At 41.2% G+C, this 11,926-nt stretch overlaps 1 protein-coding gene across 1 annotated transcript in view; it reads left to right on the top strand.

The window, feature by feature from the left end:
• The first annotated feature begins 2,088 nt into the window (after window positions 1-2,088).
• Window positions 2,089-11,926, top strand: part of LOC107656214 (potassium voltage-gated channel subfamily D member 2-like) — a 104,365-nt gene continuing 94,527 nt past the window's right edge. The window contains exons 1-2 of the mRNA XM_016443979.1: window positions 2,089-2,518; window positions 2,804-3,992. Coding sequence (XP_016299465.1) covers window positions 2,881-3,992 — 1,112 coding nt within the window. The 5' untranslated portion in view covers window positions 2,089-2,518; window positions 2,804-2,880. The remainder of the gene's footprint in view (window positions 2,519-2,803; window positions 3,993-11,926) is intronic.

Below are 11,926 nucleotides of genomic sequence, written 5' to 3'. Positions count from 1 at the left end.
AATTGAAATGCTGTATCACAGCCACTTTGATGGTGAGTGAAAAGGTGGCTTGTTAGCCTCAGAAGGTTGATTTTTTTTTTTTGTTATGAACAGTTTTATTTTCTATTTATTTTCTATTTGCATGTATGTCAACCCTGTTGATATACACTGAGCAAGAATAGCTAAAAGTAACAGGGTTTAAATGTGGCCTTAATTATTCTGTCACTTGATTGGAACCACATTTTTAGTGATAAAAAGATTTTTAATTTATTTATTTACAATTTAACTTTGATAACAAGTTGAAGGGTTAAACTCGATGAATACACTACAAATTGTGCAGATTTGTGCAAAAATGGGAATAAATTTGCCTTGATTTCTTGCCATGTAGTAGAAAGTGTCCAGAATATGTTACTACTTGGATATCACAACATTAGGATTTTTTTAAATGCAGTAAAAGGATTGGATGTAAAATGTGGGACACTGTTAAATATTACATTTTATCCTTAAAATTAGTCTATTCTGTGTTTTTAGTAAAATGCTGTTCATTTTATTTATTTATCTTTTTAGAAGTTTGATCTAACATATCTAAACAATCTCACAAACAAAAAATAAAACAAACATTGTTTTTGTTTTGTTTTCCATGCTACACCAAAGTTCACAGTATTCTTGGGAAGTGTCATAGATAAGAAATACAAGAAAGACGACCAATCGCAAATCAGTATGCAAATATTACAATTATTTTGAATGGGGAGATTCAAACATACATCTTCTTTTCTAGCAGGCTACAACTTAAAACGAAAAACAAAGTTTAAACAGAATGTGCATTCTGTGAATGCATTTGAGCTGAATTGCAGAAAACTGTATAGAAGGAGGAGAGTATCAATACAGTTCTGCATTTCAAGCAGTGTAATAAAGGGGAAGAGAGAGAGAAAAAAATCCCATAAACAATGAAAATTGTCTATAAGCACTTGAATCGCGTTGCCAATAATCAATAACGCGGCAGTGCAACTGTGGCTGGTTGCTGTCCCTGGTGCTGAAGAGAAAACCCAACAAGCCTTGAGATCATAACTCTTTTTCTCTCGCACAGCATTTAATCTGTGATACGTCTACGTGACTAATTTGGAAGGCAATAGAGAAGAGGAAGGCCATGCGCCAGGAAATTCATCACGGGGACGCGCACACAAACACGCATGGCGCTCTGAGCTGCCGCAGCTGTTTTGGTTCACTGGTTGAAATCATTTTTTGGCGAAGTCAGTTTTGTCAGAAGCTGCGCCGACTGGGGTATTATTTCAAAAAATGACAGTCCTGAAGTTCAGAAATTTTACGTTTTTCTCAACAAGTAAATAGAATGAAATCTGATTATTATTTCATATTTCAGTCAAGCTATTTTGTTTTAAATATGTATATTTGGAAACATTTGTACGTCAAAACGATTATGGATTAAATATGTCGTTTTATTCATTACAGTCGACGCAGTTCCTGACAGAATTGGCACGGCTGTATATATGTAACTAAAATAAAGAAATTGCCATGTGCAGCATTTCTCCTTTTCAGCCATCCTTATTTGTCACTGACCCATGTATAGAGAGCTGCATCACATATAATCGCATTTGGAGTTTGCTGATTGTGTTTGTCACAGCAAGAGACCTTCACATGACTCGAATCCATTCGCTCTTACAGGTCTGATCTTCCTTCACCTCTGAAAACTGTCTCCATCTAGCGGCTTCCCCCCCTGCACATCTGTCAGTGCTGAATGTGAGTCAATAACCTGAGACGTGAAAATATCCGCAACGCTTTCCCTCAATCTCTCAGCTCACGGTTCAGCACTTCACTGAATTCCAGCGAAACCTTGATTAACAATATTTCAAAGAATACCGTTGAATAACTTTACACAGTTCGCTATATAGGACGTTCGTTTCATTTATGACACAATACAAAATAAGCATTTAAACGTACCACTTCTTATGGTACATTATGCACCATTCATACGGGCTGTGTTACATTCGTATGTGTTAACTGATGCCCGTAGCACGTGACACGCCTCCAATGCGCGGTGAGCAGAAGCAACTTGGGCTCCACCGCAGACTCACAGATCTTCGTCGGTAGCGGATGAAGCAACTTCCAGCGAATCATTTGTTGTGGGTTCACTTTTGTTCGGGTTGCAGACAGACCCTGCGAAGCTGTTCTTGGGTCGTTGGATTACAGTTAAGAGGACAGGAAAGTGCAATTTTCTGCTTTTAAAACACAGAACGCGAACTAGCCAAGGTGGTCTTCTCTTCCTATGAAACGACCACTGTGGCAGGTTTCTCTAAGAGCATCAGTGTCAAACACAGAAGCTGTGGACGATAAATAGGATGTCCTTGGACAACGTGAATCATCTACCTGACTTCTAAACTTGTTGCATTTGCTCTATAACTCCTCCGGGTGCGCGTTTCGGATACTTTGTGCGTAACTGCGGAACCGCTATTCAAAGTGGACTATAACTGATGAGCTGTGTGTAAAAACCTGCACTTTTACATAAATATCCATTTATGAGGAGGTAAGTTATTTATCTTGCTCTTGAGCAATAGGTTACACTGTAAAAAAAATAGATGCATTGCATCCTCAGCCATTCGTGTTTAACCGAAAAGCTGTTTCTTACTCACGCATAGTGCATACATTCTGTACACCACCATTCATTTCTACGCTCACTGTAATTCCACCTTGCCATTCGAATGCTTTGATCTTGATAAATAATATGACTCATTATGCAGTATTCTCCTGCACGTGAGCAATAGCCTTCCTTGAACTTTACATCAAGTGATTGCGCATTGTGTCTGTCCAGATGTCCTTTCTGCGGGTGGCGGATTTGTGAGAGCAAAACCTGCGTCAATCGCACCGGGTCGCGCACATTGGGTCAGCATGGCAGCCGGAGTCGCCGCTTGGCTACCGTTTGCGCGCGCCGCGGCCATAGGATGGATGCCCGTAGCGAGTGCCCCGATGCCGCCGCCTCCACGGGAAAAGAGGCGAGGTCAGGACGGTCTGATCATCTTGAACGTCAGCGGCACAAGGTTTCAAACTTGGCGGAATACTTTGGAGAGGTACCCCGACACCTTACTGGGAAGCACAGAGCGCGACTTCTTCTTCCACGAGGAGACCAACGAGTACTTTTTCGACCGCGACCCGGACATTTTTAGGCACATCCTCAACTTCTACCGAACCGGGAAGCTGCACTACCCTCGCCACGAGTGCATCTCCGCCTATGACGAGGAGCTGGCCTTCTTCGGCATAATTCCTGAGATAATAGGGGACTGCTGTTATGAGGAGTACAAAGATCGCAGGAGGGAGAACGCGGAGAGAATTCAAGACGATGAGGAGAACGAAAACAACAACGATTTGGTGCTGCCGGAAATGTCGTTCCGCGAGTCCATGTGGCGCGCGTTTGAGAACCCGCACACGAGCACCATGGCGCTTGTGTTTTATTACGTCACGGGCTTTTTCATCGCCGTCTCCGTTATGGCCAACGTAGTGGAGACTGTCCCGTGCATCAGCGGGCCAAACCGGGCGAAGGAGGTCTCGTGCGGGGAGCGCTACGCCCTCGCGTTCTTCTGCTTGGATACGGCCTGCGTCATGATCTTCACCGTCGAGTACCTGCTGCGTCTTATCGCTGCGCCCAGCAGGTACAAGTTCGTCAAAAGTGTCATGAGCATAATTGACGTGGTGGCCATCATGCCTTACTACATCGGCTTGGTTATGACTGACAACGAGGACGTGAGCGGGGCCTTCGTCACCCTCAGGGTCTTCAGGGTCTTTCGGATTTTCAAATTTTCGCGGCACTCCGCGGGACTGCGCATCCTGGGGTACACGCTCAAGAGCTGCGCGTCCGAGCTGGGCTTCCTGCTCTTCTCGCTCACCATGGCCATCATCATCTTCGCCACCGTCATGTTCTACGCGGAGAAGAGCTCATCCGCCAGCAAGTTCACCAGCATACCGGCGGCTTTCTGGTACACCATCGTCACCATGACAACGCTGGGGTGAGTCGATGTTGTTGTGATGCGCAAACTTATTGAATGAGCTTGCGCGTATGATCTGCTGTCATTACTGCTTCAAAGCAGCCCTTTTACACCAACGCGTCCTGAAAAGTTGAGAGCTGGCGGCAGGGGGAGATCAATAAAACTGATATCAATCTAAGAAATAGACTCCTCCTCTCTCTCTTTCCCTCTCTCTCTCTCTATCTGGCCCGTGAGTCAGGGGCTATCCATTACTGTCTCATTGCTTGAAAAGACAAAACCTATCAAGCTATTTCATTTAAATTTTGTTCTGCAATATGCATTCACATCCTTATATGAAATAAAAACATATAAACTATATTATAAATATAAAAGGTAATTCATATTATTTGAAAAAAGACTTATATTTAGAACTTTTGTATATTTTTATATATTTTATTCTATTTTATGTTGTAGTTTTTAAATGTATAATATAACATATTTTATAGTTTTTTTTATTAATAAAATATTTATAATAATTTCAATATAAAATATTAAAACTTTAAGCAAAATGTTACCTGAATACACTAGTGAGTGAAATGATTAAAGCATTGGCTGTGTAGTTCATATATAAATTTGCTGTGACTGTGTGAATGTCAGTAACAATGCTTTTGAATCTTTTTCTGACAGTTTAGGAATTGAGGAATACAGTTTTAGAGTTACTTCTCCCTTTATATCTCTGAATGTAATCACTGTAAAGGAGAAAGTGTGCTTCTGTCATATAACACCTCACCAGTGTCAGATTGAGCACAGACTCTTCCTTCCTTTGGAAGCCTTGCTTGTTTATAACTAACCGTCTCAAAGCACCTGTGGCACAATGTTGTAATTTTCACACAGTAAGTGAACATACTGAGAGACATAGCTGATTCATGTGACGTTAAGCACTGAAGGCGATTACAATAATGCATTCCCTATTGATGTGTTATTCATTCATTAATCCCATCACTCAACACCTCAGCATGGCTTCTCCAAGCCTCCCACCTGTGCAGAGCAGGCGCTTTCCGTGGTGCTGAATCTGCCCGCCACATGTTGCAGTCGCCCCACAGCTGCACTTTGTTGCTCAGGAGACAACCGATTCTTTGCTGGCAGGTCGACATGGTCCTGAGTCACACTCGAGGGGATTAATCAAGCCCTATGCTCCAGTACACATCCCGCGCTTTGATCGGCACACCTTTGAAGTGCAGTACTCTGAGTGTGTCATAACTTGGGCTGTGAGTTTTAATCTGACGCCTGTGCCTGGCTGATATGATGCACCTTTCAGACATAAATGTGTTTGGTTTTGGAGTGTTTTTAGTATTAAATTGGGTTTTTAAGACTTGTTTTATAGTCCAGTTCAACAATGTTTGGTTCACAGCATCTGTCTGCTTCTTTATATATATGAATTAAAGTCTGAGTATGGTCTTTGATGTACTGAATGTGACTAATGTTGTCTTTGACACAAGAAATGTCAGGCCTCCTCCTTTAGACTCCATGAACCTTTAATAATAAGAAAATGAGGTTGTCAGAGCTGTGGCACGATGGATAATGCATGTCCTCATGATATATAAAAAGTTATGGCTCACAGAGTTCGAATCATTCTCATTCCCCTTCTACTTTCCTGTCAGGTCTGCATTGTCCTATAAAGAAAATATGAGGTTTGGAGACAGCAGGAGCGAAAGCAGAAAAAAAGAGATCCTGTGTGAGCGAGAGAAAGAGAGAGTTTCGTTTCAGAGCATATCGGCACATCTTATTGTGTGCAATTTGTGTCCTGCCATTTCTTGCCTGTCAAATTGGATGAAATCAATGATAAAATGAAATTACAGGCAAACGCTCAGCACCGGCTTGATGTTGGGAGTGCTGTGTGTGTGTTAGGGAGAGATGATCACTTGTCGGAGCCAGCTGGTTATGAACCATGTCTTCCAAACAGATCCACAGCTGCAGGGCTTCAGTGATGCAGCCCATATATTCATCTCCTCTCTCTGCAGGCAGGCATGCTGTTCCTCATTTCAGATTTTATTGCATTGCCTCAGTGAGCCCTTCAAGATGAGCACTCGGGGGGGTAGTCGCTACAGCAGAGATCTGACCTGGTAAAGTCAAGTTCACCCTGTGACGAGCAATAGCCAAAGATTGGGATTTGAAATTGGGGCTATGTCTTCAGACTATTTCATGATTGAGTGGCTACATTTTGATCTGAAAGAAAAGTTTCGCATTGTAGATGTCACACAGTTTAACTTTGAGACTGTGTGGTTAGGAGGAACCTCGCCTCTAAGGTTTGAGATCTCATCCTCTCGTTGTCTTTTGATTGTCGAGTTCATCCATTTCCTCTCTGTCATATCTGAAATCTCATTCCCTTCCCATTTCTCCTTAAACACACACTGTGAGTGAGTGGCCAGTCCAGGCATTGCTAAATGACTTTACCTGCTCTGACTGAACAAAAGCCTGGCTCTCTAAATGAATGCCTCATTTCCCAGACTGGATGACAGGGATGGATCTGTGGTTCAGAGATTTATTTATACAAGGTGGCTGTTTTAGATTACGGAAACCTGGTGTTGGGTTTGAATTACTAGTAATGAAGCCCTTCCTTCACCAAAGAGCAACTGATATCTGAGAACATTTCGCCTATCAGCAAGGTTTTGCTGAGATAGAAGCCAGCATTAAAGTGAGAGAAAGTTACACTTGCTAGATTATACTCAAACCTCAGTCATGTTCAGTCTGTCTGCATGAGAATGATCGAGAATTTTAATTATCCGTAAAGATAGCCTCTATCATGCAGAACTCTATGTAAGTTACTTGAATGCTTCAACTAGTTTTAGCCCCAAAAGTTATGGGTACACGCACCAGGGACTGCTGCTCCTCTCAGGCTCATTTTGATCCGGATGAAGTGGCTTCTTTTATCTTTTGCTCTGCTTAAAGTAAGCATAGAGCTTTTCTGTCTGGTTGAGTAAGATATGCCGGTTATCTCCCAATTGGCATAATGTCATGATGGAGAAAACAGAAACCGCATGGATGTTGTTTTAAATATGGCTCAGAAGTTCCAGAGAGATTTATTCCACAATATGTCACAATGTTTCCCCAAGAATTGAAACCAAAGCACAGTCCTGACCATGACATACCTTTAGACCAGGGTGCTGGAGGGCCACTTTCCTGCAGAGTTGAGCTTCAACACACCTGCCTGAAAGTTTCTAGTGTTCCTACATACTTTGATTTGTCTGGTTCGTGTGTGTTTAATTGGGGCTATAGGTAAACTCTGCTGGACTCTGGCCCTACAAGAGCGAGCTTTGACACCTCTGCTTTAGACTCACTTGGCGAAGCCACTGAACAAACCTGTTCATTGACTTCCATTTGCCTGTAATCCAGCATCAATATTCAGCCCTCTCAGAGTCCTGCTCTTCCCAAATGGGAATGTGCAGAGCATGGAGGGAGGAGGCAAGGGACGGCATGTGACTTTGGTTCACAGCACGAATGGCCTCCACTTCACTGGCCTCTATTGCCTCTTTAATGGACTCATTTTCTGGCATAGGCTGATTTTGCTCAGCTCAATTAGATCAGCAGCATTTTAATTGGCTTATGCACTGTCAAATGGGATCTATTAAGTGAGCAGCTGTCAGAGCTGAAGACATGCAGATATCAGCAGGAGGGAGAGAGAGAAAGGTGAAGGGGGTAAATACATCAGCTTTTTGAAGCACTTGGGTACAATGAGAATGTCTTGTAAATGAAATGTCCCCATGCCTCCAATCCTCCAATCCTTTTTCGTCCTCTCATGCTTCTCCATCTTCTCCTGCGGGGTTTTGAAGGCACATAAAGAGTCCTACTGAGAGGTTGTAAAGAGATTGATGGAGTAACATAGAGAGTCTATTAAACTCTCGGAAGTCACCCTGCATCAGGTCAGTTAAGGCCAGAGGCTTCAATGCCAGCTGGCTACAGTACGTATCCCCTCCCCGGGATATGCCACACAAGACAGGGATTTGGTGGATTAATCTTCCATATTCATTGTGGTCAATGCGGGTTAAGCAATAGGCTTAATTTCTTCTAAGGGCAAAGATCATAAGTTCATAGTGCACGACCGAAGAGGCTCTGGTGTGGTTTTCAACACTGCGAACAGGGCGAAAGGTTTCCTTGAGAGGTCATGCCAACAGGGATGCAGTAAGGTCAGGGCTTGGTGCAGCATGTGAAAGGGACTCATTATTGTGTCTGAAAGAGCATTGCGGTGTGGGGTTACCCTCATTAGAGCACCTTTACCAGGCATTGCAAAGCATGAGAACTGCCCCGGAGAAATGCACTGATGCAGTTTTATTATTGATGATCCGGGGCCACTCATGTGTGTCCACCTAAGACACAACCGGGTGTTCGCAAAGACTTAATGCCCATGTGCTTGGCTGATTAAAGGGACCGTTCACCTTAAAACTCTGTCATCATTTACTGATCCTCATGTTGTTCCAAACCTGTGAAACCCCATGACTATGAACAACCCCACTGACTTGCACGGTATGAACAAATAGAAGACAATTTTCAAAAGTCATATGGGTTTTTGAAAGACATGAGGGTGAGTAACTGATGACAGACGTTCTATTTTTGGGTGAACTATACCTTTAAACAATTTAGGTGGGAATCAGTGTTTTAGGTTTTGCGTTTGTGCCACAAAAAAAAAAAAAAATCTCTTCTAGCTTGTGAGCCCACAGTGTTCCACAGAGGTCTGGTTTATGATTGCCACATTCCACCAAAGTAATAAGTATTTCATATAATGGTTGCAGAGAAGGAAAAAACAATGTTTTCAATTTTTTGTTCCACAGATGTACATGACATGTTTCATGGTCCAAATAGGAGCACGAGAGAAAAGCTGTATTTGAAAGATTTACACAGTGGCACAGCCACAGGGAAATAAAGAGCCTAGAATGAGGTAATTAAAGGCTCTTTGTCATGTGGAATAACCCCTGTGGTGTTGCTGTAGAGGCGCTAACTCTATTCATCCATCCATTTCATACTCGCGCTATTACTCCACACCGAGAGGCTAATTGGACTAGCGTCTTTCTCCTTAACTCTCGTTCTGTCTTCCTTTTTTTACTACCATCATTTTCTGCCTCAACTTTTCTTTTATTCCACATTTTTATTCGCTTCCTCTCTTTTTATTTGCCCTCTCTGTGATGGTTCAAACACCATAAAAATGTGTTGAAAGTGGAGCATGCACTCCTCAGATGGCTGCCTTTAATCAGCTGAATGAAACAGACAGAGGGCTTTCTTCCTCCTGTTCTTTCAATTAAGTTTTTTTTTTTTTTTCATTTGGGTTTTTTAATTACTTGGCCTGTCTAGGAAAAAAGCAGTGGTAGCAGTAATGGTGCTGGCATCGGAAGGTTTAAGCACTTTGAATCTCTCATGCACACAAATCTTGGCACACATCAAATCAGTGAAAATCTAAATACACTCTTGTTCAGTGACTGCTTAAAATGTCAGAAATTGTGAGAGTAAGTGAAATGCAAATCTTCAAAAGTATAGCCCCCCACCCACCCCCCAATGATGATTAATGTTCCCTCGAATGAGATCCAGGATTGAGATGCTGGAATAAGATCAGGTCTATGTTTGGACAAATTCACATCCAGATCAAGGAAATTAGCAGTCACTATAACTTCAGAAGTTTCATTGTTCAAAAAGCTATTCCCATGCTTTTTGTGAGATACGGTTTTACTACATTTTACCCTCTATTAATGTCTTTTTAACCCCTGGTTAATGCTCTTTTTAACCCATAAAGGGCTAAAAATCTTAAGTAATGTTTCACACTTGAGCTTTTCTTTCAAAAACAAGGTTGTTTTTAATCGTGAATATCTCGTTACATGTTTGAGACAGTTCATACTTGACACTGTATACCTTTGAGGCCACAATTTGGGGTTACCATGGTACTTACTGTGCTCTAGGGCTTTGTAGCCCAATATATGCCATTTTACAAGCATGAAACATCTATTATCCAATGATTTAAAGATGCCTTAATTCAGGGTTTTGCTTAATCACAGCACAAATGGGATAAAAAATGTATCAATGTAAAATGGCATATTTAGACCAAAAGAAGCCACACACTTTCAAATTGTGCTCTAGGGCTTTGTAGCCCAATATATGCCATTTTACAAGCATGAAACATCTATTATCCAATGATTTAAAGATGCCTTAATTCAGGGTTTTGCTTAATCACAGCACAAATGGGATAAAAATTGTATCAATGTAAAATGGCATATTTAGACCAAAAGAAGCTCACCACACACTTTCAAATCATTCTTCCGTCAGTCCACAACATACACACTGTAGTGGGGTACACACACACACATACGCACACAGCCTTGATCCCCCCACATTTGTTAGATCAACCTCATTTTATTAATCTGTCAATCAGAAGCACAAACACAGAATTCTTCCCTTTCCATGGCTCATCTCCTCTCGTTCTGCGCGGTCCGTTATCTTTTCGAGGTCATGACTGATTTGCTTTGTGTGTAAATAAGATCGCTATTTCCAATTATTTTGCCCTGTGTGTGTGTGAGTGTGTGCGTTTCCTGTGCAGTGCTCTGGTCTGCGCTGGACTAATTGAATTAATGCGTTCATCTGCGTAGTGCTTGCTTTTTCCCGTTTCGTTCTCGCCCACACTCATTCTCTTTTGTTTTTACACCCCAAAGCTGAGTAATTCATTTTAATAAAAATAATTACAAAATTCATGAAGACACATTCATGGTGATTCGATCCTCTGTATTTAAGGAGAGTGAGAGAGTGTTTTGGATGAAAACAAATAATGAATTGGCTGAAATTCAAAAGGGAGCTGTAGTGTTTTGCTAAAGCCTACTAATGTCGTACAAGAGGCTCATAAATAGTAGAAACAGAGTGAAGTAGGGTAGTGAATACAAATTTGGCCTTTCATATGGAGATCTCCTGTGGTAGACGGACATATCTTCATTACAGCTTCACTGAATGTTTGAAGACAGCAGGAGAGACTGCCATCAGTCTAGAGTTGGCTTTTTGTCAGTGTACATTGATTAAGCCTCACTAGGTACAGGAGAGATGACCTGCTAACACTGATCTGAAAGCAGCCTTTAACAGCTCGCAACATGCTCGTAGCATGCAGAAAGAGACGAGAAAGACAAACTGAGAATCAATGAGCCTGCAGTATCCGCACCTGTGTGTGTGTGTGTGTGTGTGTGTGTGTTTCTGAGTTCACTCCCTTTAGACCTTTTATCTTGCCCCATTTTCATAAAATGTTCTCATGCAATCCAACAAATTTAATAACTTTGCAGGATGGTATTTTGTAAATAATTATATTTCTGCATGTCCTGAAGATGATGTGAGTGGTGCTGCCTAATACAAAACATGCCACCATTGTACAAGGATGTTCAAGAAGGTTGCCCAAGTGCTCAAAAATAATTCTACATTTTCACTGGCCCTACCATAAAATAATATAATTTATTTAATAATTTATTTGATCAAAATACAGTAAAAACCATAATATTGTGAAATATTACAACTTAAAATAAATGTTTTTTTAATTTAAATATATTTCAATGCATGTCCTGAAGATGATGTGAGTGGTGCTGCCTAATACAAAACATGCCACCATTGTACAAGGATGTTCAAGAAGGTTGCCCAAGTGCTCAAAAATAATTCTACATTTTCACTGGCCCTACCATAAAATAATGTTGCATTTATTTGATCAAAATACAGTAAAAACCGTAATATTGTGAAATATTACCACTTAAAATAAATGTTTTTTTAATTTAAATATATTTCAAAATGTAATTTATTCCTGTGATGTAATCAATAATTCAAATATTTTGTTGGATAACATGGCATACATTGCAAAACATACTGATTAGTTTGTTTTTAACTCATTCTTGCTGATGCTTTTAAGACTATTTTTTACAAGTGATTTTTCTGTCAAAACCTCTCCAGTACAAAAAGTGCAGGATGAGCTA

Source organism: Sinocyclocheilus anshuiensis, unplaced genomic scaffold (assembly GCF_001515605.1).
Source record: "Sinocyclocheilus anshuiensis isolate Anshui unplaced genomic scaffold, SAMN03320099.WGS_v1.1 scaffold183, whole genome shotgun sequence".
In the NCBI taxonomy this organism is placed as follows: domain Eukaryota; kingdom Metazoa; phylum Chordata; class Actinopteri; order Cypriniformes; family Cyprinidae; genus Sinocyclocheilus; species Sinocyclocheilus anshuiensis.
This window is presented reverse-complemented; position numbering and strand designations above follow the sequence as displayed.